Below are 27,555 nucleotides of genomic sequence, written 5' to 3' on the forward strand. Positions count from 1 at the left end.
CATTGACACTTTGTCTCATTTCACTCTTCCCCCTTTTGCAGACAGAGTCTAGAGGCTTCTTACGAAACTCTTCCAACTGCTAGGTCTCACCCTCAGGGTGAACTGATGCTGGCCACTCTTTCCTCCTGAGATATGGGCTAGTCCTGTCAAGGAAATCTGACTGGAGTCAATATCTGAGGAGACCCTCCTCAAAATAAAAAAAGTCTCCATGTAGGCAGGGGAAGAAACAGAAAAACAAGAACTGAAAAATTCTGATCAGTTAAGCAGAACCTATTCTAGAGGTCTAGAATAAATTGAACTGAATGTCAAAGAGCAGATAGAGATTAAGATCAAGAGCTTGACCTATTGATTTGGGAGTAGCCTCTATTGCTGCTGCATCTTTATTCACCCTGAGTTTGTGATTCCTGGCCTGGTGAAGAATAGTGTTTTGGTGCGTAGTCTTTGCATATGGGTTTAGTTTCAACATGATTGTCAGGTTTTTCAGTGGTTTCTTCTTTAGAACTCTGTGATGAATCTTCTTGTGTGGTGCTTGGAGGCACTTTGGCTCTCTGGGCTTTTCAAGATTTTACTGAGGTCTTTATTCATCACCTTGTGCATGAGAAGGTTGTATGGATATGGACTCACTCTTGTGGGAGGCAGCTTTATGCCAAGTGCCATAAAGGTCATCTAACTTGTGGAAAGCAGCTTTCAGTCCAAATGCAGAGACATCCCATATGCTCATCAAGAGCAAATTTAAAAGTGTTCAGCTTGCTTACATTAAGCAGAGTAAATGCAGGGATGTTTCTGAAGGCCTTGATGATACCATTGTCCTCATTATAGATGATGCTCAGTCCCCTGTGCTGCATGGACAACAGTTTCTCATTTTGTCTTTGCCAGCTCTCATTTGCTGAGAAGTATGTAACTTTTTAAATATCATTCCATGGCTTAAGTTTCTTAAGAAGCAAAACAACCTCCTTGGTCTTCTTGTAGCCTTCAGCTTTATCTTCGAACACCAAAGGAAGTTCAAGAACTTCTTCAATACGATGACCTTTAGACATGACTAGTGCTGGTAGGGCTAAAGTAGCCAGGGAGGAGCAGATGGAATTTCATTTCTGTGTTTACTCTATGGTACCCATCAATGCCATGCTTTAGTTGACACAAACATGGCCTCCACGATACATATTTCCAAAAGCACCCTGGCCGCATCAGTGAGTCCCATTGCCTTGAACTCTGGGAGTTTGAGTCACAGCTCTGCTAGTACCCCAGATCTCAGCACTGGTTTGATGACCTGGTAACTCACTGACAGCATAGGGGTGTCTATTTTTGTGCAAGTTGGTGTGAACAGTGTTCACAATATCTGGTCTAATGAATACCAAGAGGCTTGAATACAGCAGGCAAAGTAACATTTTTGATAATTTCTCCTTTTTAGAGTATACTGATATCAGTGGATGAGGGCACACCATGGTTGGTACAGAAGGCCACCTATAGTAGGCTTTAATGTCAGGAAATAATAGTCCTCCCATTTTGCTGTTCCTTTTTTAGGATTTGTTTAGCTGTTCTTTCCCTTCCATACAAATTTAGTAGCCAGCTTTTCCAAGACAGATAGGTCTTTGCTTCTATAAAGAAACATTATTGATTTTTGTGCATTAGTATTGTATCCTGCCACTTTGCTGAATTTTTTTATTAGCTCATGTAGCTTTGCTATAGATTTTTCCAGGTTTTCCATGTATAGGACCATATCATATACAAATAATGAAAGTTTTACTTCTTCCTCTCCTGTTTGGATGCCTTTCATTTCTTTCTTCTGTCTAATCATTCCAGCTAGAACTTTTAATACAATGTTGAATAATAATGGTGACGGTGGGCATCCTTGTCTCATTCCTGATTTTAGGGGGAATGCTTTCAGTCTTTCACTGTTAAGTGTATTGCTGGCTATGGGTTTTTCATATATGCCCTTTATGATATTGAGAAAGTTTCCTTCAATTCCTACTTTTTAAAGTATTTTTATCAGGAAAAGATACTGGATTTTGTCGAATGCTTTTTCAGCATCAATGTAATTTTTCCCTTTCAATTTGTTAATGTGCTGTATTACATTGATTGATTTTCTTTATGTTGAACTACTCTTGTATTCCTGGTATAAACCCCACTTGGTCATGATGTATAATTCTTTTCATATGTCATTGGATTGGATTTGCTAGTATTTTTGTTAAGAATTTTTGCATCTATTTCATTGGGGAGATAGGTCTGTAGTTTTCCTGTAGCATCTTCATCCAATTTTGGTATTAAAGTGATGTTAGCTTCATAAGATGAGTTAGGTAGCATTCCTTTTCCTCATTTTTTTTGAAAGAGGATTGGTGTTAGTTCTTTTTGGAATGTTTTATAAAATTCCCCTGTGAAGCCATGTGGTCCTGGGCTTTTCTTTATGGAAAGATTTTTGATGACTGATTGAATCTCTTTACTTATAATAATTGGCTTGTTGAGATCTTCCATGTCTTATTGAGTCAGTATAGGTATTTTGTGTGTTTCTAGGAATTTGTCCATTTCATCTGTGCTGGTTTGAAAGGATGTATATACCCTAGAAAAGGCATGTTTTTATCAAAATCCCATTTCATGAAAGTAAAATGATCCCTATTCAATACTGTATGTTTGAAACTGTAATCAGGTCATCTCCCTGGAGATGTGATTTAATCAAGAGTGGTTGTTAAGCTGGATTAGGTGATGACATGTCTCCACCCATGTGGGTGGGTCTTGAAAAATCTCTGGAGTCCTATAAAAGAGGAAACATTTTGGAGAATGAAGTGATTCAGAGAGAACAGAGCAGAATGACATAGCCATGAGAAGCTGAGTCCACCAGCCAGTGACCTTTGGAGATAAAGAAGGAAAACGCCTCCCAGGGAACTTCATGAAACAGGAAGCCAGGAGAGAAAGCTAGCGGATGATGCCGTGTTGGTCATGTGCCCTTCCAGCTGAGAGAGAAGTCCTGACTATGCTCACCATGTGCCTTTTCACTTGAGAGAGAAACCCTGAACTTCATCAGCCTTCTTAAACCAAGGTATCTTTCTCTGGATGCCTTTGATTGGACATTTCTATAGACTTGCTAAAATTGGGACATTATCTTGGCCTTAGACTGTAAACTAGCAACTTATTAAATTCCCCATTTTAAAAGCCATTCCATTTCTGGTTTATTGCATTCCGGAAACTAGCAAACTAGAACATCATCTAAGTGTTTTAGTTTGTTGTTATAAAGTTGTTCGTAATATTCTTTTATGATTTTTAAAATTTCTTTATGATCTGTGGTAATGGACCCCCCTATTGTTTCTGATTTTATTTGCATGCTCTCTGTTTTTCCTTGTTGTCTGCTAGGAGGTCCATCAATTTTACTGATTTTCTCAAAGAACCAATTTTGGTTTTGTTGATACTTTCTGTTGTTTTTTTGTTCTTCAGTTTGTTTATTTCTGCTTTAGTCTTTATTATTTCTCTTCTTTTATTTACTTTGGGGTTAGTTTGCTGTTTTTTTTTTTCTCTAAATTCTCCATGTGAGCAGTTATCCTCAAGTTTTGCTCATTCTTGTTTTTTAATATGGGCATTTACTGCAATAAATTTCCCTTTTAACACTGCCTTTGCTGCATTCCATAGATTTTGATATGTTGTATTTTCATTATCATTCATTTCCAGATATTTACTGATTTCTCTAGCAATTTCTTCTTTGACCCATTGATTATTTAAGAGTATGTGTTTAATCTCCATATGTTTGTGAAAGCTCTAGTTCTTTGTTGATTATTAATTTCCAGTTTTATTCTGTTGTGATTAGAGAAAGTGCTTTGGATAATTTCAATCTTTTTAAATGTGTAAAGACTCAGTTTGTGTCCCAGCATATGATTTATCCTGGAGAACATTCCATGTGTGCTAGAGAAGAAAGTATATCCTGTTGTTTTGGGGTGTAATGATCTATATATCTCTAGTAGGTTTAATACATTTAGTGCATTGTTTTAGATTCTCTGTTTCCCTTGTTGATCCTCTGTCTGGTTGTTCCGTCTATAATGGGGAGTGGGGTATTGAAGTCTCCCACTATTATTGTTGAAATGTCTTTATCTCCCTTCAGTTTTGCCGGTGTTTACCTCATGTACTTTGGAGCTCCTTGATTGGGAGCATATATATTTATGATTGCTATTTTCTCTTGGCGAATTGTCGCTTTTATTAATATGTAGTGTCCTTCTTTGTCACTTTTGACATCTTTACATTTAGTCTGTTTTGTCTGATATTAGTATAGCTACTCCTGCTTTCTTTTGATTATAACTTGCACAGATTTTTTTCATCCTTTCACTTTCAATCTAATTATGTCATTGAGTCTAAGATGTGTTTCTTTTAAATAGCATATAGATGAATTATATATTTTTATTCCATTCTGCCTGTTTGTATATTTTAATTGGTGAGTTTAGTCTGTTAATGTTCAAAGTAATTACTATAAAAGGAGTTCTTGACTGTATCATCTTATTCCTTAGTTTCTGTCAGATTTATGTATTCTTTTCCTTCTCTCTCTTTTTATCCTTTAAATTACCACTACTTATATTCTTTAATTTTGTACTTACCTTCAGATCTTCCTCTCCTTTTGTTTTTCTTTTTCAGTGTATAGGACTCCCTTTAGTTCTTCTTATAGGTCATGAGAGACTAATTCTCTCAGTCTTTGTTTGTCTTTGAATATTTTAATCTCTTCCTCATTTTTGAAGGTTAACTTGACTGAATAAAGACTTCTAGGCTGAAAGCCTTTCTCATTCAGGATCTTAAATATATCATACCACTGCCTTCTTGCTTCCATGGTACCTGTTGAGTAGTCTGAAGTCAGTCTTATGAGTTTTTCCTTGTATATAGTAGTTTGCTTTTCTTGTGCTGCTTTCTGGACTTTGTTTCTCTTCATCATTTGATAGTTTGATTAGTTTGTGTCTTAGAGTAGGCTATTTGGATTTATTCTGTTTGGTGCTGCTGGGCCTCTTTGATTTGTGTATTTTTGTCTTTGATAAGGTTTGGGAAGTTTTCCCAATCATATCTTCAACTAACTTTCCTAGCCCTTTACTCTTCTCTTCTCCTTTTGGGTCACCAATGATTCTTGTGTTTGTGCTTCTAAGTTCCAGTTACATTTTTCCCATTTTTCTTGCTATTTGTTCTTTTGTTCTGTCTTCTAGCTCACTTATTCTTCCATCTGCTTCTTTGACTCTGCTATTGTATATCTCTAGCAAATTTCTTATTTGATCTGCTGCATATTTCATTTCTGTGAGATCTGCCATTTTTCTGTTTCATCTGCTGAATTCTTATTTATGCTCTTCTAGTATATTCCTGATATCCTTTATTTCTTTATAAATATCCTTGGGTAGATCTTATTTAGTATCCCATCTGAAATTTTGATTTGGTTGTTGGCTGAGCCATTTTTGCTTAATCTTTACATGCTTTGTGATTTTCTGTTGTGTTTGGGGCATCTGATTACCTGATTATGGTTATTTTGCAAGTTGGTTTCCTTTATATATCTAAAGTTTTGTATTAACTTGGTTTTGCATTGATGGTTTCCTTTTGCACTTGATTTGTCAGTTATTCCCCACCAAATCAAGATCTGCATCTCTTGTTGCTGCAGATCCAACTCAACTTGAGGGTCTTTTAGAAGCTAGGCTGGGATACCGGGTACTTCAGTGGTAGAATGCCTAACCCCCCCCCCCCCACCCCAGTGTGGGAGACCCAGGCTTGATTCCTGGTCCATGCAGCCCCCAAATGAAAAAATATATATAATAATAAAATTAGAATATAATAAAAATATGAAAAAACAGCAATAATAACAACAACAAAACACATCTCAGCAATAGTAAGTCCCAGAGTCAAAAGGAGACACTAGTGAACTCAGACTGGTGCCCACCAAAGGAAGGGAAAATTTAGGAAAAAGTAATAATAATAAAAATAAATGAAATAAAATAGAATAATAAAAATGAATATATAAAATAAGAAATGAAAAACAGAATCAATAAAAATACAAAATACCTATAAAATAAAATAATAAAACAGTTATATTAATAAAATATATTTGACAAAAAGGGGAAAATAGCGAATCTTAGGAAAAGAATAATAAAATAAAAACCTAGCCAGATAGGAGTTAGCCTGCCTGCACTTACCCCTTCTTCCCAGGAGGTAGCAGTCCTGAGATACCTCTTCCCCTCAGGGTCATCCCTCCTGGACTTTAGCAACTGGCCTGCACATAGTGGTTTTTGCTATCAGGTGGCTGCCTGAGGCGTTCCTCCCTCAGGCCTGCTTCTCCTGGCCTGCAGAGGCTTGCATGTATTGCAGGGCACTGCACGATGCAGGCAGGATTGGGAAGCCGACCAGTGCCTGGGGAATTAACTCACCTGCACCATCCAGTGCCCTACTGGTCTGCCAGACATCATGCATGCAGGATCACCTATTCCCAGCACCCAGCTGGGCGATCGCTCCCTATACCTGGAGACCTGGCCCCTCTGTAGTGGACAATCAGGTCTGCCCCTGGGCTTCCCGTGGACACTGTAACTACAACACATGTGGGGAGGTCTCCCCAGCCAGCAGCTGGGGCAACCTGGAGCAGCAGGACAATCCATTCCCTCCAACTGTACCTCCCATCACGTGGCAGCCCACCTCTGATGGGGATACTAGTCACCTGACCCACCCCACTTTACACATTCTGACACACACACACACCCCCTTGCATTTCTCCTCCTCAAAACTCTCTAGAGACCCTGTTTGATTACTCACACCTTGGGACTACATTCCCAGTCATTTTTACCCTGTCCCCTGTTTTGTTCCACAGAGCAGAAATGAACTCATTCCACCCTGCGCAACCCCTCCATGATTCTTATATTTGTGTGCTCCCTGTTGTCCTTCCTTTCCCTGAAATCCATTGCCATTTTTTCATCTTTCTTGCTGTGTGTTCTTTTGTGCACTCAAGTTTTTTGTCCTATTTTCTGGCTCACTTATTCTTCCGCTACGTCGAATCTGGTATCATGTGTCTTTAGTATATTTCTAATTTGGTCTGCAGTGTATTTCAAATTGTTCTTTATTCTCTTTTGATATCTTCTTGATATCTTTTATATCATTATGAACAGCTTTGATTAATTGTTCCAAATTCCATGTCCCCTCTGTTGATTTTATTTGGTCATTTGCCTGGGACTTGTCTATCTGAATCTTACATGTTTTGTGTTTTCTGTTGCTTTCAGGGCATCTGATAATCTTAATAAGGTTATTTTGAAAGTAGATTTCTTCCATTCGTCTAAGGTCTTGTATTTGGTTGGATTTGCATTGAAGGGCTCCTCTTGAGCTTGGTATGGCAGTAATTCCTTGCCAAATCAAGTCCTAGATCTAATAGAGGGGTACAATTCTATTTGAGGGTCTATTAAAAGCTAACTTGGGGTGCATGGGTAGTTCAGTGGCACAATGCCCTCCTACCATGTGGAAGACCAGAGCTCAACTCCAGGCCCATGCACCAAAAAAAAAAAAAAGAAAACAGAACAACCCCCAAAACATCTCAGCAATAGTAGGCCACAAGTCAGAAGGAGATAGCTCAAGGTATTATTGATAATGAGCTCAGACTGGTGCCCACAGAAAGTAAAAAAACCCAAACAATTTAGGCAGCTAGGATTGCACTTAATGCTTTTTCTCAGCAGGTGGTGCTCTTGAGCCACCGCTTCCTCTTGGGCTGCCTCTCCGGTACTGCAGCGGCTGGCTGAGATGGCGTGGGTGGTATTGGCGTGTGGGGCAGGGCAGCTACCATGGCTCCAGCACCTGGCTGAGCCGCTGTTTAAGGTACTTTATAGGACTGAACTCAGCGCCCCTTAGTTACTTTCGTGGTGGGCGATTAGGTGCACCTATGGGCTTCCCGTGGGTGCTGCCACCTACACAGCTGCTGGAAAGATTTCCCAAGCCAGCCATTTTTTCTGCTCCCTTTCTTGTTCCAAGGAGAGGGGAGAGTCCAGCCTACTGTATTCTGCCGTCTTCCCAGAAGTCCCATATCACTAATTTCTATGTAAAATTCGTCATTTAAGAATGAGGGTTGCTAGTTACCCACAACTGTGTTTCTGATAATTTCTTATATTAAAAAAAAATACTTTCTTAGGAATATTTGATGTTATAACTGTTATAGTTTGTAAAGTACGATAAACGAGATAGTTTTGTCCCATTTAATACATTTGCCCTCAATTCTGTAGTTAACCACATTGCTGTCTTTTTTTTTCATTTACATATGCCTAAATATGTTTTTGCCTACCCTTTTAGCCTTTATTTGCTTGCTTGCTTGCTTTACTTACCTACTTACTTACATGGTCTCCAGCACGGCAGGCAAGAATTCTCACTGAGCTACTGTCGCACTGCCCCTTAGCCTTTACTTTTGTGTCATATAATTTTAATTTCCAGAGTTTGTGTACTTACTTCATTTCTTGAATTTTGTCATATTTTTAGAGATATCTGTGTCCATTTATGTTTTTAACTGATATATTTGTTCTTATTAATTCAACTTCTGATGTTGTTTGATTCTGCTTCCTTGGTAGTTATTTTTTTCTTGGTTTGTTTGCTTTCATCCTCTCTAGTTCTTTAACAGGTTTATGTTTTTTTCATAACTGCTTAAAAAATTTTATCATTTATGTCTAATTTAAAGTCAACATTGAATCTGATATTTGCTTTTTTTTTACTATGTAAAATGAGGAATTTAACATCCATGCATATACTCTGAACTGTTTTTTTTTTAACCCAGATAGTTACTATTGCATTTTGTTGGGAGTTTTTATCTTTTTCAGTATTTTAATTTTAATGTGACATTGGGAACTGTTAGTCTTGCTACACTGTAAACTGAAACTCTATCTTACTCATAGAAACATAGAACCCTTCTGTGATCTGATAAATTCCCTCATCCGAGGTATTCTAGGTAACAAGGAATCTAGAGATTAATGGTTTATTTGTATTGTTTTCCAGAAAAAGATTTTTCTGGTTCCTATTTCTTTTATTAGTAAGCCTTTTTTTTTTACTTTGGCTTATGGTTTTCTTTTTTGTTTCTTGATATTTGGTATAATGCTGCTTTATTTAGTTTGTAATAATTATTTAATACTAATCTGAAAATCAGTGTTTTAATAGGGATATCTAAATCCATTTATGGTTATCATAACTGATATATTTTATGGAGTTGAATTTCTGACTTTTTTGTGAAGTGTTTTATTAAATAAAAGTAATAGCAATCTGAACTTCTTAGATGATCTTGTTAACTATTGTCTGTATACACATATACACATGTGTACACATGTGTATGTATGTATATTTTTAACTTTCAGCACTTCAGACAGCCTTCACCTGTAGTTCCTGCTCTTCAGAACAAACTTGCAAGCAAACTTCAAAGACCTCCTTCGGTTGACACCATCATAAGTTCCTTTATTCAGGTATATGCATTCTGTTTTGTTTTGTTGATCTTGACTCAATTATTCTGGATTGGGGAAAGGGTTGAATGAGATTTTCTTATTACCCATATTTGGCTAGGTTAAATTTGTTCAGATTTGAAACTTGGTTATGCCTCCATTAATTTGCCTGCTGCTTCAGTTGTAACTGATAATACTTGGTATTATCGAAAGTTTAAGTTCTCTGACAAACCACAGTTTAGCAAATGATCCTTGTCCAGGTCCCTCAAGAATCGCCTTTCTTTGATGACTTATCCCTGCTAGCTAGCTGTAGATGTCCTAATGAAGTCCCTTGTAACTTTTGACTAAGTTACAATTAAAAGGAGAGTAGAGGAAGTATTCTAGAAGGGTTGATCTTTGAGGTAAGTGTTGAAAAATGAATAGGAATTGGCCAAAAAGAGAAAGAAGGTTGAGAGACTTTGAGCATGAGCATAGGCACAGATGGAAGTGTGGCAAGCATGGTACACCAGGGGAGGATTCCATGGTTTAGTATGGTCTGGTATTAAGTCTGTGAATGAGGGTGCAGAGGAGGTAGAGATCAGAACATATATAGCCAGGTGTATGGAGTGTTAAGGAGTTTAACTTTATCCCATAAGCTGGTGGGTTCCAAACATGCTAATGACAATAAGCAAAGAATATTGGAAGAACATCTTCCTGAGACCTACCCTCTGAGATTCTGTTTTAGGAAATCTGCAATAGATAGTGCATGGGGATGCATTATAGTATTATATGTAAGAGAATGACCTGGCCATTTTCATCTTGTATAATGGTCTCTTTGGCAGTAGTATGGAGATGTAAATGGGGGTAGAACAAGACTGTACACCTGGAGACAAGATAAGGTGCTTTGTTAGAAGTCTGGAAGCAAGACTTTGGTTACCTAAATAAAGGCAGTGACACTAGGAACTGAGAAGGGATGACAGCTTCAAGACACTTTTAGGAGACGTAAATAGTGGTATTTACTGAATGTGGGATAGGTAGGAGTCAATGATAACTTTCAAGTGTCTGGTGGAGGATATATAGAGTAGGCAGTTGAAAATATGGGTTGTGACTAAGGAAGGATTCTGGACTGGATTTGTAATTTTGAGAGTCATTAGCATATAGGTGCTTATGAGATCAGTACAGTTGTCTGTGGTGACTGTGTGCAAAAAGTGAAGAAGGCTGAAGTTGGAACGCTGAAGAATTACCAACATTTAAGAAGCAGGGAAATGAGATGGAGACAGAGAAGGTGACAGAGCTGGCAGTGGTATCATTTGCTGCTGAGAGGCCAAGTAAAATTAAGGCTTTAAAAGGCCCTTTAAATGTGTCACTTGGGGATTCACTCTGTGACCGTGGTCAAAGCAGTATTAGTGGAGTGATGGGGTAGAAGCAAGCAATAGCTCTTTGTTGAGAGTGGATGGAAATACGGAGGTAGATGCCATAAGTACTGCATTTGCTATTCTTTGAAGAAGCTTGACCATGAAGGGAAGAAATAGTGAGTGCTAAAGGTTGAGGGAAGAATCTTTTTTTAAAGCAGGGAAAGGTCTTTAAGCATAGATTGAGAGGAAGGTTCTAGGAAAGAGGAAGAGATTGGAGATAAGAGAATGAAGGAGGAGGCAGGAGTTAGTTGCTCATAAGATAGTACAGGTGAAAGGGTTATCTTTGAATAGGGGCAAAGACACTTTCCTTGTGATGAGAAAGACAAATACATATAGTTGTAGATAAGCTTATAGGTAGGACATTGGGGGCTTGGCTTCCTTTACATATAGTTATTTCAGAAAATTACCCCTTTCAAGTTTCTGAGTGTGGAAAACATCCTGAATATACCTTTGTCATGATTATTAAATAGGAAAGTTCCATGTCCAGGGCACAGTCTCCTCCTGTACCTGCCAGGAAAAATCAGCTTCGTGCAGAAGGTACAGTTAACTTTTACACCTATAATCTAGAGTAAACCTAGGATCTTTCTTTTTTAACCTTTTATTTTGAAATAGAGACCCACAGGAAGTTACAAAAATAATAGACAGGTTCCATGTGCCTTTCACCCAGTTTTCCCCAGTGGTAACATGTTACATAGTACAATATCACAACCAGGAAATTGACATTGATACACTGTACAGACCTTATTCACATTTCACCAGTTTTTACATGCATTTATAAATATGTGTGCATGCATGTGTCTAGGTAATTTAATTCAGTTTTGTCACATGTATAATTTGTGTAACTAGCACTACAATCAAGATAAAAAATGTTTTAAAACCGCAAAGGAACTCTCTTTTTGCTACTACTCTTTGTAGTTGCACTCCCTCCCCACAAATATTTCTTAACTTTTGAAATTCTTACAATTATCAGAAATGCATTTTGTGGATCTTAATTGCATTCATAAATATGATCTGAATATGTGTGTATGTATATAACATTAAAATATCTTTTATGAAAGTCTGAACATTATAGCTTTATGCTAAGGCAGGCTATGCTTTTGTTTTGTTTTGTTTTTAACTAGAAAAGTTGTAGATTTATAGTACAGTCATGTATAAAATACAGGATTTCCATACACCACTCTGCCCCCAACACCTGGCATTGATATGGAATATTTGTTGGAGTTGATGATAGCACATTTTTATAATTGTACTATTAATTAAAGTAAGGAAGACTATCTCTGAATCCTTAGGTTTTTATTCTGATATGTCTTTTTAATTAACTTATTAATGGGAATTTGCAGAAGAGAAAAAAAATGTCATTATGGAATTATCAGAAATGAGAAAACAGCTTCGTAGTGAAGAAAGACGTCTGCAGGGGCGGTTGCTACAGATGGATAGTGAAGATGAAATTCAGATAAGGCAAGTTTTGAATCACATTTTTTGTTTTTTTCTTGAATGTTTTGTTTTATGTTCTGGTTAAGGAATCGTATCAGTCGGTCAGAAACTATCCAACAATTCTACAGTTTTGGAATGGCATTAATTCATCTTAATTGTAAAGCCATGTAGTAGAATGGATAGTTTGCATGCTTTAAAATTGTTATCAACAGATTGATGGCAAAATTATAATGATTGAAATAGCCTTGCCCCTGTTTAGCTAGATGTCTACCTAAATAATGACTTAAATATTCTAGTGGAGAGGATCAGTGGTGCAACTAATCCAAAATAGTATATGATTTCTGACTTGGGTCCGTTGACCTTTGTAAATGTGGTAAGTTTTCTTTTCTGGCAAACAAATCTTTCTTTAATATGTGTTTTCATATTCACATCCTTCGTTTTTAAGAAGATAAAGTTGCCTGCATTAGATATTTGTCCACATTTATTGAATTTGTTCACTGTGAAAATATGTGATATTTAATGAATATTGAACCTACTATAAAATCTTTACATATTGAACTTTTAAATTGCCCTTCCACACTGCCAACAATATAATTATGGCAATAATGGTGATCATAAGGAAGAAGAGATGGGGGAGGAGAGAGAGAGATGAAGAAGACTTCCTTCAAGAGAAAATATATTATCCCTAATCACAAAATATTTAACAGGATTAAACTTAGTAAAAGCTCAATATTGAAAGCATTAATTGTTCAGGTTCTGTTTTTAGGATGGACAGTTTGTCTCACTGTAGAAATTAGTACGTGGAAAATAATTGATTCGTTTGGGAAATTATGCATGTAAGGCAAATGAATGCCGAAGTTGTTTCTTAACTCAATCTAAGTGATAAGGAAGATTAATAGCAAAGTAATAGTTGAAACAAGACTAGAAGATAACATAGACTAGACAATTATAAAAACAGTCTCCTTATTTTCTCTTTCTTACTAGCCTTCTCCTACAAAACTGAAGGATAGAAATTTAGTCCCTTGGGGAAAATGACAGGAAGAAATTTCAGAATGAAAAGATCATGGACAGTTACATTCTAAAACTAATTTTTACATTTCCTTCAACAATGTAATGCTTTCTGAAATGTTTATTTTCCAGCAAAATAACTTACAAGCTACCAAACATATATCTGATAATTTTTGCTAAAAGGACTCATAAACTTTCTAAAGCAGTTTTACAAACTGCAGGTTGCAGTCTATTTTAGTAGATCAAAAAATCAATGTGGTAGGCACCTATCATTGTTTCCTTTTTTTTTTTTTTAAATGCACTTTCTATTTTGAAGTAGTTTTAGATTGTAGAAAAGTTGCAAAGATAACCCGGGAATTCTCATTTACCCCTCACCCAGTGTTTCTCATTGTTAACATCCAACCTTACCAGGGGATACTTGTCATATGGTACACTAGACATTGGAATGTTACTGTTAACTAAATTCTAGTCTTTTTGGATTTCTCCAGTTTTTCTCTTAACCTCCTCTTTCTTTTCCGGGATTTAGTACAGGTTACCACATTGCATTTACTTCTCCCAGCATCCTCTGGTCTATGACAGTTTCTCAGTCTTTCCTTGTTTTTTTTAATGACCTTCACAGTCTTGAGAAGTCCTGGTTGGGCTAGGTATCTGTAGAATATTCCCTATGTGGGTTTGTCTGATGTTTTTTTCATCATTATACTGGGGTGTTAAGGGTTTTGGAAAAAAATAGCAGAGGTGAAGTGCCTTTTCCTCACACTATATCAGGGCACCTGAGATCCACATGATACCCTTGATGATGTGAACCTTAATTCCTCATTTAATATTGTGTTTACAGTTTTCTCCACCATGTGGTCACAGTTCTTTGGAAGCCAGTCACTTAAGTCTAGTACACTTGCACAGGAGGTAAAGAAGTGGGATTAAGCTCCATCTCCTGCAGCGGGGTTATCTATATGTATTATTTGGAAATTTTCTATAAGAAAGATTTGTCTCCTCTCCCCTGTTTACTTATTTACATCAGTATATTGTCATGTATATTTATTTTGTACTTTAGGTTATAATCCCATACCACATTCTTGGTTTTTGTTCCTCATATTGTTTCAACTTTGGTACTGCAGGCCAGGTGCCTCCTCTCTCTCTTTGACATGCCTCCATCCTTTTGTCTTTTAGTATTTCCTTATTTTCTGGTAATACTAGATGCTTCAGGATCATCTTGTATTTTCCCTGACCAGTCCTAAAATCAGCCATTTCTCCAAGGATCTCTGGTACTTTTTACTGGAGAGTTGTGTTAGAGATCAAGATCTGGGACCTGGGTGTGCTCTTTGTACTGAGTGCCATTGCTTCGAAGGCCCTCTCTGAGGACAGAGCTGGGTGATAGATGTCTATACCCTAACTCCTGCATTCCACACATATCTATTACTGTTCCAGTGCCCATCCTCTTGTAGGCATATTAAGTTCATATTAATGTTTCTGACTCTAATCCAGTGTGTGGTGGGATATTAATGTAGCATATTAAAGCTGACTCATTATGCTTAATAGGTTTTCTCTAAGCATGTTCTGGGTAGATGTACAGGGTGGGGAAATTTCAAATAAGTGACAGGCTACATAATGAAATGTTAACTTTGAATTGGTAATTTTCAGTGACTAATTCTCACATGGTAGGTCAATTTCTTCGATGTAATTGAGAGGTCATTGTATTTTTTATATGTTTACCTTTTTTATATACAGAATAAGGTTTATTGCTCCATAATTTTGGCACGTATGGAATGTCCAAATTAAAGTGAAGACTATATGATTTTATCTATTTTATCTATGGTAGAGTCCCAAAGAGAGTTTGGATACCTGAGTTCCAGTTGAGCTTACTGTAGACAATTTAAAACATCATTGGGTTTTAATTATATCACTTTGAGACAAAGGGATTATATTAAGGCTAGACAAATAGAAGAAAGGGCCTATCCAGTGCTGGGAGATGCAGCAATAGTCAACTGGTTTATTTTCAGGGCTATAGATACCATCCCCCATCCCTATCTTCTTATCTTCACTCCTGCAAAACCTTAGCAGAAAATTAACTTACTCAGAGGTATATGCCTATTTCTGTTAATTTCCTAGATAGCATAGAAATAGAGTAGTAATTAACTAATTAGATTTCAAGTTCTGTGAAAGCCTATTCTGAAATTTGTGCTGGGGACTATGGTTAAAATACCCATTATATTGGCCAGCATATTAATGCCATATTTCTTCTGTGTAATCTGTTTTTGGGTGAGGGGAAGATAGCATTTGTTGAGCACCTAATACATGCCAGACACTGTTGAGTGCTTTAAAGAGTATAATTTCTCTCAACTCTCATGCTCATAGTAACATTATTAGGAAATAGATACTTGCATTTTACAAATAATGAAATCAAGAGCAAACAACCAGTAAGTAACGGAGCAGATATTTGAATTTAGGTCTTTCTGACTTCAAAGATTGTGATCTTTCTACCACATGAACATTTTGAAGTAAATCTGAATCATTCTTTTCTTGTAAGTACCTTCCATCTGAGCAGTTTGAAAGATTATGAACAAAATGACCCTACAAATATCCTAATTTTTAATGTAAGAAATTGAAATAGTAGAACTTTTAGTATAATTTTTATAGTGTGCTGTGGTGTGAAGGATGTCATATTTCTTGTATAGGGAATTAAATGTGAACTCATATTTTCTTCCTGTAAAGCATATTTATCATAATTTGTCCTTTATCTACAGGAAAAAAGAAAGGAATCCTATGGATATTTTTGATATGGCCAGACATCGGTTGCAAGCTCCTGTCAGACGCCAGTCTCCTAAGGGCTTTGACCCTACTGTTTTTCAAAATATTCATGATTTTAACGAGCTGAAAGATAGAGGTGAGTCAAATGTTGCTGTTTTAAAGGTACAACAGGAATATTCTACCCTTATCCAAATGTCTTCAAAGATATTTGAGCCCTTTTTTAAATAAAAATTTCATTTATGATATATATTTAAAGTTATAACTTCTTTGAACTTTAGTTACTCAGTTAACCAACTGGATAGGAGAAGCCTTAGTTTGGCTAAATATTTTCTTTTGATAAGCCTCTAGCTCTTAAAGCCTTGGAACTGAATGAAATTATACAGAATAGTGAGAAGAATGGAACCTGACATTTAATGACAGATGGATAGAGGAAAATGAGCTTGTGAAAGAGACTGAGAAAGAGAAGTTGAAATGACTGCTTCTTGTTCCAGCAATACTAGGAGAATTTGGTATCTTGAAAAGTGAGGAAAGAGAATGTTTCAAGGAGGAAGGGATCATGGGAGATGACAGTGTCAGTTGGATCAGAGGTCACTGGTGACCTGGCTAGATCTTTTTAAGTGAAACACTGGGATCAGAAGCCAGTCACCTTTGGCATGAGGACTGAAGAGGAGGCAACGTGTTGGAGGCAATAAACATAAGAGAACCTTTGAAAGAAGCTTGGCTGGGAAAGGAAAAAGAGAGTGTGCAGGAGCTGGAGGAACTTGTTAAAATGCTCCTGGTGAAGAACTGTTAGGGAAGGAAGACATTTGGGATGTTGGAGAAGAAGAGGATGATTGTGGAACATTGCAGGAGCCCTGATTAGGCAGGAAGAAATATAGGGGATTTGAAGAAAGAGTAGTGAAGATTTGATATGGCTACTTAGGGGATACAAGGAAAAAACTTAGTAGGGAAACAGGATTGCCAAAGAACCTGAAGGCCTGAGACCTTGAAAATTTGTAGAAAAGCCAGTATGTATGTTTATGACTTTTCTTGAGAAGCATTTAGCAGAGTAGGTATTGGACTGGAGGAGGCAAATTGTTGGATATTTGGTTATATGATAACAGATAAACCAGAACTTGAATATTACTTATTTTTCCTATTTAAAAAATATACATATTTATTATAGAAAATTTTGAAAATACAGAAAAATAGAAAGGGAAAAAATCACTTTAGACAAGCCACCTAAATAAAATCATTCTTAACATGTTGGATGTTTTCCTGTCTTCTTTCTGAGTATAATAATAAAAAATAAAAACAAAAGTCAAACAAAAACAAGATATGTTCATTCTGTTCAGTTTCCTCTGTTGTTTTTCCACTTAGATTTATAAGTATCATCAATTCTTTATACCATAGTTATTTTTATACTGTCATTTGACTTATTACTTACTACATGCAGGCATTGTATTTAGCCTATGGATCATGGATCCATGGATCCAAGGAGTCTTTTGCCAAGGGTCTGTGAGAGCAAAACTGTTTTTGTAATAAACTAAGACATTATTTACATTTTTCAGTCTCCCTCATGAGTATGCAGTGAAGTTGTCCAGAAGCTACATGATACAGGATTACTTTATTGTTCTGAAGCTAATAGAATGTGGGCGGGCTGTGTGTTCTTATATTTTAAAAATTTCTCCATTTTAATTTCTTAATGCGATAAATTATATGTGTGTATGTATGTATGTTTATGCATATATGTGTGTGTATATTATACGAATAAAAACTCTTTATGGCCCTCCAGTTTTAAGGGTATAAAGGGGCTTTATTGAGCCATTTGTTTCCCAAAGTTAGCATGTCCAGTCCTTATACAGAATTAGATTTAGTTGATTAGACTAGGATCTTTGTTTCCTACATATGAGGAAATTGAGTCTGAAAGTGTTACAGCAAGGGTCCAATGCACTTTTTAAAAAAAATTTTTTACTTAATTAAAAAAAAAATTACAGACAGAAACACAAACATTCCCAATATGTGATCATTCCATTCTACATATATAATCAGTAATTCACAATATCATCACATAGCTTCAGATTCAAAATCCTGATCATTTCTTAGAACATTTGCATCAATTCAGAAAAAAAAAACGAAGACAACAGAAAAATAAAACGAAAACAGAAAAAAAAACCATGCACACCATACCCCTTACTCCTCCCTTTCATTGATCACTAGCATTTCAAACTAAATTTATTTTAACATTTGTTCCCCCTATTATTTATTTTTATTCCATATGTTCTACTCATCTGTTGACGAGGTAGATAAAAGGAGCATAAGACACAAGGTTTTCACAATCACATAGTCGCACGAGGAAAGCTACACCATTATACAATCATCATCAAGAAACATGGCTACTGAAACACAGCTCTACATTTTCAGGCAGTTCCCTCCAGCCTCTCCATTTCCTCTTAGATAACAAGGTGATATCTACTTAATGCATAAGAATAACCTCCAGGATAACCTTTCGACTCTGTTTGGAATCTCTTAGCCATTGACACTTTGTCTCATTTCATTCTTCCCCCTTTTGGTTGAGAGGATTTTCTCAATCCCTTGATGCCGAGTCTCAGCTCATTCTAGGGTTTTTCTCAATCCCTTGATGCTGATTCCAAGTTCATTCTCGGATTTCTGTCCCATGTTGCCAGGAAGGTCCACACCCCTGGGAGTCATGTCCCACGTAGAGAGGGGGAGGGTGGTGAGACTGCTCATCGTGTTGACTGGAGAGAGAGGCCACATCTGAGCAACAAAAGAGGCTCTCTTGGGGGTGATTCTTAGACCTAAATTTTAAGTAGACTTGACCTATCCTTTGTAGGGTTAAGTTTCATATGAACAAACCCCAAGACTGGGAGCTCAGCCTATAGCTTTGGTTGTCCACACTGCTTGTGAGAATATCAAGAATTCAACTTGGAAAAGTTGCATTTCTCCCCGTTCTCACCATTCCCTGAAGGGGGCTTTGCAAATACTTTTCCACCCACTGATCGAATCACTCTGGGATTCATCGGGGCATCACTCTGGACAAACCAACAAAATCTCATGTCCTACTCAAGGTTCCATGTACTTATGTTGTTCAGCTAACTATCTACATAAGTTATATTAGCCAATGCACTTTTATTGGAGCTTCTGTGTTAACCAGAGCATTTTGCTTTCATCCGTTTTCCAATTCTCAGGTGTTCAACATATTTTTACTTTTCCCTGTTTTATTATTTTGATAACTTGTAATCATAAAGGTTTTTACATATTTAAGATTACTTCTTTAAATTGTATTCCAGCAGTATTCAAGGGAATACTCTTTGTAAGTGTTTTTATATGTGTGAACTATATTTTTATTTTAAAGATTTAAAAGTTGCCTTGAACTTTTGGCAGGGTTGAATTCTTAGACCTTCATTTTTTCCAATTATGACATCCATACTAAGGTTCCAGCTAGTCTGCATTTATCTTGCTTCATGCACATTTACATCAGTTAAAATAAGTCAAGGACCAGCAATGTTATGTTTTAAAATTTCCAGCACATTTTAGGGATCAGCTCTGATTGAAGTGTCTCATGACATGTCTGAGTGCTAGCCATTTGATTAACCACTTGGAGTCTGTGGGTTTTCTTTATGTACAAGCCTTATGCCTTACATAGTTGCCCTCCTGTGTGTTTTGGGTTGCGTCCTGGGCCAGTGTAGAAGTGGGGATGGAGAATGTGTTGAAAAGCTGCTGCTTGTTCTGGGTGCTTCCTTATATTGTTAAGTTTATGAAGGCATTTATTTAAAGAATATTAATTTGTGTTCTTTAGTTTTATGCTTATATTAAAGACTTAAGTGATGTCTCATTATATTGTTCCTTGATTTTGAAATTAAATTATTGATATCTTATTTAGAGTGAAATTTTCTTAAATCTTACTTGAAAACAAGAATTAACTTACATGTATAACTTACTTCTTGCACCAGATTCAGAAACACGAGTTGATCTGAAATATATGTACCCAGATCCTCCAAGAGATCACCACACCCTAGAGATTCAGCAGCAAGCCCTGCTAAGAGAGCAGCAGAAAAGACTGATTAGAATAAAAATGCAGGAAGATGCTGAAGGTAGGGAATGGCCAGTATTTAATAGTTTATAGTCGGTGGGATGGAATGTGTTACTTAATAGTTTATACAGACCTCTGCCATCTGTTACCTTACTTGACTCTCATAACAACCGTGTATTCTTTGAGGAATGAATAATCTTTTATGATATTGTTGATAAATATAAAGTCAAATACTCATTAATTATTCTTATTTCCATATTCTGTTTCTTTTATATGTATCATAGGACTTTGTACTTTGAATAATGGTTATAATTTTCCGTAACATTTTTCAAGATAAAATGTTACATTTTAAGATAAAATGTAAAAAAATAAAATTATTTTCTTTATTATAATACAATGTCTGTTTCAGATTTAAGCAGTATAGGAATTATTTTTAAAAACTAAAAAATACCTAAATTCCGTTGTAAGGTAACTCCATTAGCATTTTGAAACATCATCCAGGACTTAATTCTGTGTTATGGTTCTATATATGGTTATGTCAGCACATACATGTAATTTCATGTTAATGGAATAAAAGACACTATTTTTATGTGCTTTTTTTTTTTTTTTGCAATTTGGGGTTAATTTTTTTCTTTTTTACTAGAGCAGCTGTAGGTTTACAGAAAAATCATCCCAAAAGAAGATTTCCCTTATACCTTCCCCCACATACCCAGTTTTCCTTATTATTAATACTTTACATTTAGTGTGATACCTTTGTTGCATTAATAAAACAATGTTACTATAATTATACTAATAACTATAGCCCATAGTTTACATTAGAACTCACTATGGGTTTTTTTCCCTGTTAACTTATATACAACCTAAAATTTTCCATTTTATTTACTTTGAAATAGACAAGTCAGTGGCATCAATTACATTCCCTGTTGTGCTTCCATCACTATCAATTGCCGAAACTTTTCCATCACCCTAAAGAGAAACTCTAACAATAAAATATTAACTTCCTATTCCCTACTCTTACTTGGTCCCTGGTAACCTACATTTCTAGTTTCTGACTCTATAAATTTTCATATTCTTATTTTATGTAAGTGAGATCTTATAATATTTGTCTTTTAGTGTCTGGCTTATTTAACTCAACGTGATGTCTTCAAGGTTCATTTGCTTTGCTGCGTGTGACAGAATTTCATCTGTTTTTAACAGTTGAATAATATTCCATAGGTGTATATGTATGTTCTGTTTATCCACTCATCTATTGATGGACACAGTTTGGCAATTGCGAATAATACCACCATGAACACTGATGCGCAAGAGTACCTGTTCGAATCCCTGCTTTTTAATCCTTTGGGGTATATAGCTAGTAGTGGGATAGCCAGGTCATAGGTAATTCTATACTTAACTTTCTGAGGAATCACCAAACTGTTTTCCACAGTGGCTGTACCAGTTTACATTCCTGCCGACAAAGTAAAAGTGTTCCTATCTCTCTACATCCTTTCCGACACTTACTTTTCTTTTCTTTTTTTTAATAGTAGCTTTTCTAGTTGGTGTGAAATGGTGTATCATTGTGATTTTGATTTGTAGTTCCCTAATGGCTAATAATGTGGGGCATCTTTTCCTGTGCTTTCTGCCCATTTGTATATCTTCTTTGAAGAAATACCTGCTCACATCTTTTGCCCATTTCTTAATTGGGTTGTTTGTCTTTTTTGTTGTTGAGTTGTAAGGAGTTCTTTATATATTCTAGATATATTAAACTTTTATCGATACAGTTTCCAAATATTTTATCCCATCTATGTTTTATTTTAACTTTCTTGATAGAAAGTACTTGCACAAAATTTTGAATTTTGAGACAGTCCCGTTATCTATTTTTTCTTTCTTTGCTTGTGCTTTAGGTGTAAAGTGTAAGAAATCGTTGCCTAACTCAGATCTTGAAGATACTTCCCTACATTTTCTTCTAGGAATTTTATGGTCCTGGTTCTTATATGTAGGTCTTTGATTCCATATGATTTAATTTTTGATTAAGGTATAAGATAGAGGTCCTCTTTCATTCTTTTGGACATGGATATTTAGTTCTCCTAGCACCATTTGTTGAAGAGACTGTTCTATCCCAGTTGAGAGGACTTGGCAACCCTGCCAAATATCAATTAGCTAGAGATGCAACGCTCCATTTCTGAACTCTCAATTCTATTCCATTGGTCAGTGCATCTTTCTTTATGCCAGTAACATTGCTGTTTTGACCACTCTGTGGATTTATAATGTGCTTTCAAGAAGTATGATTCCTCCCACTTCATTCTTCTTTTACAAGATTTTTTGGTTATTTGAGGGACCGTACTCTTACAAATAAATTTGATAATTAGCTTTTCCATATCTGCAAAGTAGTCTCTTAGAATTCTGGTTGGCATTGTGTTTAGTTTCGTTAGAATTGTTATCTTAATTATGTTTAGCTTTCCAATCCATGCCCTTTTGATTATTTAGGTCTTTTATTTCTTTGAGCAATGTTGTGTAAATTTTCTCTCTACGGTCCCTTTACATCCTTGGTTAAATTTATTCTTAAATATTTGATTCTTTTACTTGCTTATTGTAAATAGAATTTTAAAAAAATTTCATCCTCAGATTGCCCATTACTAGTGTATAGAAACATGATGATTTTAGCACGTTGATCTTGTACTTTGTCACTTTGCTGAACTTGTTTTTTAGCTGTAGTAGCTCTGTTGTTGATTTTTTTGATATATATATATATATATATGTTAATGTCATCTGCAAATAGTGTTAAGTTTTACTTCTTGCTTTCCAATTTGGATGCCTTTTATTTCTTTTTCTTGCCTAACTACTTTAGTTAGAACTTTCAGCATATTGTTGAAGAACAGAGGTGACTATGGGCGCCCTTTTCTTCTTCCTGATCTTAGAGGGAAATCTTTCATTCTTTCATCATTGAGTATGATATTAGCTGTGAGTTTTTCGTCTATGCCTTTTATCATGTTGAGGAAGTTTCTGCTATTTCTATTTCTTGGAAGTGTTTTTACCCGGAAAGAATGCTAGATTATGTCAAATGTCTTTCCTGCATAAATCAAGATGATCATGTGTTTTTTCTCCTTCAGTTTGTTAATGTGCTATATCCCATCAATTGTTTTTCTTGTGTTGAACCACCCTTGCATACCTGAGATAAAAACCACTTGACCATGGTGTCTGACTTGTTGTACAGTTGTTCATAGTATCCTCTAATGATCTTTTTTTATTTTTGTGGGGTCAGTAGTAATGTCTCTCCCCCCCCACCTTCATTTCTAATTTTATTTATTTGTAGCTTCTGTTTGTCAGTCTAAGGGTTTGCCAATTTTAGTGATCTCAAAGAGGCGTCTTTTGGTTTTATTGATTCTATTGTTTCTTATTCTCAATTTCATTTATTTCTGCTCTAATCTTTCTTACTGCTTTCCTTCTTGCTTTGGGATTAGTTTGCTTATTCTTTTTCTAGTTTCTCCAGTTTACAGTAAGATTGTTGGTTTTAGCTCTTTCATCTTTTTTAATGTAGATATTTAGGGCTATACATTTCCCTCTCAGTACTGCCTTGACTGCATCCCATAACTTTTGATATGTTGTGTTCTCATTTTCATTCATCTCCAGATATCTACTGACTTATCTTACAATTTCTTCTTTGACCCACTGATTTTTTAAAAAGTGTGTTATTTGGACTCTGGTTCTCTGCCTGTTATTGATTTATAATTTCATTCTATTAAAGAGAAAGTGTTTTGTGTAGTTTTAATCTTTTAAATTTGAGACCAGTTTTGTGACCCAAAAGGTGGTCTCTCCTGGAGAATGATTTATGAACACTATAGAAGTGCTGTTTTGGGATGTAGTGTTCTGTATATGTCTGTTAAGTCTAGTTCATTTATAATATTCAATTTCTTTGTTTCCTTATTGTCTAGATGTTTTACATATTAATGAAGGTGGTGTATTGTAGTCTTCAGCTATTATGATAGAGATGTCACTCCCTTCAGTTTTGCCAGTGTGTGCCTCATGTATTTTGGAGGCACTTTAAGTACACAAATAACAATTTGTGATTGTTACTTCTTCTTTTTGGATGCCCCTTTTATTAATATTTAGTGTCTGTCTTTCTCTTTCTCTTCTTTGTCTCTTATAACAGTTTTGCATTTAAAGCCTAATTTGTCTGATATTAATATATCTACCCCAGCTCTTTTTTGGTTACTGTTTGCATGGAATATCTTTTTTCAGCCTTTCACTTTCAACTCATTTATGTTCTTGAATTTAAGATGAGTATCTTGAAGACACCATATAGATAAATCATATTTTTTTTATCCATCTGCCACTTGCTGTCTTTTGATTGGAAAGTTTAATCTATTAACATTCAAAGTCATTACTCTTTTTTTAAAAAATATTTTTATTGATAAACAACATGCAAACACAAGCATTCTTAACATTCAAACATTCCATACATGTATGCAATCAGTGGCTTACAATATCATCACATAGTTGTGTGTTCATCACCATGATCATTTCTTAGAGCATTTGCATCACTCCAGAAAAAGAAATAAAAAGAAAAAAGAAAAAACTCATACTTACCATACCCCTTACCTCTCCTCATTGAACACTAATATTTGCCACTACCCAGTTTATTTTAATAATACTCTTATTATTTGTTTTTAATCCATATTTTTTACTCATCTGTCCATACCATAGATAAAAGGAGCATCAGACGGAAGGTTTTCATAATCACGTAGTCACGTTGCGAAAGCTATCATTATACAATCATCATCAAGAAACATGGCTGCTGGAATACAGCTCTACAGTTTCAGTCACTTCCCTCTAGCCTCTCTAATACACCTGAAGCTAAAAAGGGAATATCTATATAATGCATAAGAATAATCTCCAGGATAACCTCTCGACTCTGTTTGAAGTCTCTCAGCCACTGACACTTTATTTTGTCTCATTTTTCTCTTTCCCCTTTCTATTGAGAAGGTTTTCTTAATCCATTGATGCTGAGTCCCAGCTCATTCTAGGATTTCTGTCCTACATTGCCAGGGAGGTTTACACCCGTTGGAGTCCTGTTCCATGTAGAGAGAGGAGGAGGGCAGTTGAGTTTGTTTGCGGTGTTGGCTGAGAGAGATAGGCCACATCTGAGAAACAGAAGATGTTCTCTGGGGGTGACTCTTAGGCCTAATTTTAAGTAGGCTTAGCCTATCCTTTGCAGGTATAAGTTTCATATGAACAAAACCTAAGACTGAGGACTTGGCCTATTGATTTTGTTGTCCTCACTGCTTGCAAGAATATCAGGAATTCTCTAAATGGGGAAGTTGAATTTTCCCTCTTTTTTGCCATTGCCCCAAGGGGACTTTGCAAATACTTCTTTCTTCACTGCTCAGATCACTCTGGGATTTATTGGGGCATCCCTCTGGATAAACCTACAAAATCTCATACCCTGTTCAAGGTTCCATGTACTTATGGTATTCAATTAACCTGTCCATATAAGTTATATTAGGAAGTGCACTAGTCAAAATATAAAATTTGTACCAAATAAACATTTTTTTGCATTAGTCTCACACAGAAATTAAGTTAAAATATGAATGACCATTATTTCAAACACCCTTTATTCTTCCTCATGCAAAAACATTTTTAAATTTTTACTTTTAGTCACTATCATTGTACACTCTAGGTATCTCTAGATTATAATATCTCAGTCTTTATCATCTATCTTCCCTTCTGGTTTCATATGTGCCACCAGCCCTCCTCCCTCTATCATTCTCACATTCAGCTTCATTCAGTGTTTTAACATAATTGTATGACAGTTAGGTAGTAGTGTGCTGTCTGTTTCTGAGTTTTTACATTCAGTCCTGTTGCACAGTTTGTATCCCTTCAGCTCCGGTTACCCAATATCTACCCTATTTCTATCTCCTGATGAACTCTGTTCTTAACCAAAATTCTCCAAGTTCCTTCATTAATGTTTGTTCATATCAGTGAGACCATGCAGTATTTGTCCTTTTTTCTGTCTCATCTCACTCAGCATAATGTCCTCAAGGTCCATCCACGTTGTTACAGGCTTTATAACTTTATTCTGTCTTACAGCTGTGTAATATTCCATCGTATGTGTATACCACAGCTTGTTTAACCACTCGTCTGTTGATGGACATTTGGGCTGTTTCCATTTCTTGGCAATTGTTAATAATGCTGCTGTAAACATTGGTGTGCAAATGTCTATTTGTGTCCTTGCCCTCATGTCCTCTGAATAGGTACCTCACAATGATTTTGCCGGATTATATGGCAATTCTATATTAGCTTTTTGAGGAACCGCCAAACTGCCTTCCACAGCAATTGTACCATTGTACATTCCCACCAACAGTGGATAAGTGTGCCTCTTTCTCCACATCCTCTCCAGTACTTGTCATTTTCTGTTTTATTGATAATGGCCATTCTTGTGGGTGTAAGATGATATTTCATTTGGTTTTGATTTGCATTTCCCTGATAGCCAGGGAATTGAGCATCTTTTCATGGACCTTTTAGCCATTTGTATTTCCTCTTTTGAGAAGTGTCTGTTCATGTCTTTTACCCAGTTTTTAAATTGGGTTTTTTGTCTTTTTGTTGTTGAGTTGAACAAAACTGTTTATATATTCTGGATACTAGACCCTTATCTGTCATTTCCAAACATTGTCTCCCATTGTGTGAACTGCCTTTTTACTTTCTTGAGAGAGTTCTTTGAGGCACAAAAGTGTTTACTTTTGCAAAGTTCCCATTTATCTATTTCTTTCTTCAATGCTTGTGCTTTGGGTGTAAGATCTAGGAAACCGCCTCCTATTACGAGTTTTATAAAATATTCCCCTATATTTTCTTGTAAAAGTTTTATGGTCTTAGATCTAATGTTTAGGTCTTTGATCCATTTTGAGTTAATTTCTGTATAGGCTGTGAAATATGGATCCTCTTTCATTCTTTTGCATGTGGATATCCAATTCTCCAAGCACCATTTTTTGAAGAGACTATTCTGACCCAGGTGAGTTGGCTTGACTGCCTTATTGAAGATCAATTGTCCATAGATGAGAGAGGGTCTATATCTGAACACTATTAAATTCCATTGGTCAGTGTATCTATCTTTATGCCAGTGCCATACTGTTTTGACCACTGTAGCTTCATAATATGCCTTAAAGTAAGGTAGTTGGAGACTTCTGACTTCGTTTTTCATTCTCAGGATAGTTTTAGCTTTCGGGGCACTCTGCCCTTCCAGATAAATTTAGTTATTGGTTTTTCTATTTCTGCAAAGTAAGTTTCTGGAATTTTTAAATTTTTTATTAATTAAAAAAAATTAACTAACAACATTTAGAAATCATTCCATTCTACATATACAATCAGTAATTCTTAATATCATCACATGATGTATGATCATTTCTTAGTGCATTTGCATCGATTTAGAAAAAGAAATAGCAAGACAACAGAAAAAAATAAAATGATAATAGAAAAAAATAAAAATAAAAAATAAAAAAAAAACTATAGCTCAGATGCAGCTTCATTCAGTGTTTTAACATGATTACTTTACAATTAGGTAGTATAGTGCTGTCCATTTTTGAGT

At 35.8% G+C, this 27,555-nt stretch overlaps 1 protein-coding gene across 11 annotated transcripts in view; it reads left to right on the forward strand.

Annotated features, from left to right (window-relative positions):
• CSPP1 (centrosome and spindle pole associated protein 1) overlaps positions 1-27,555 on the forward strand; it is a 234,531-nt gene that overhangs the window by 164,305 nt on the left and 42,671 nt on the right. For all 11 annotated transcript variants that reach the window (XR_013178240.1, XM_077166946.1, XM_077166937.1 and 8 more), the window contains 5 exons: positions 9,303-9,407; positions 11,248-11,314; positions 12,118-12,235; positions 15,961-16,100; positions 19,918-20,058. Coding sequence is in view for 10 of the 11 variants with exons in the window: in XM_077166946.1 (XP_077023061.1) it covers positions 9,303-9,407; positions 11,248-11,314; positions 12,118-12,235; positions 15,961-16,100; positions 19,918-20,058 (571 nt within the window). In the remaining variant the exon portion in view is untranslated. The remainder of the gene's footprint in view (positions 1-9,302; positions 9,408-11,247; positions 11,315-12,117; positions 12,236-15,960; positions 16,101-19,917; positions 20,059-27,555) is intronic.

The sequence above is a fragment of the Tamandua tetradactyla genome, chromosome 6 (genome assembly GCF_023851605.1).
Source record: "Tamandua tetradactyla isolate mTamTet1 chromosome 6, mTamTet1.pri, whole genome shotgun sequence".
Lineage (NCBI taxonomy): Eukaryota > Metazoa > Chordata > Mammalia > Pilosa > Myrmecophagidae > Tamandua > Tamandua tetradactyla.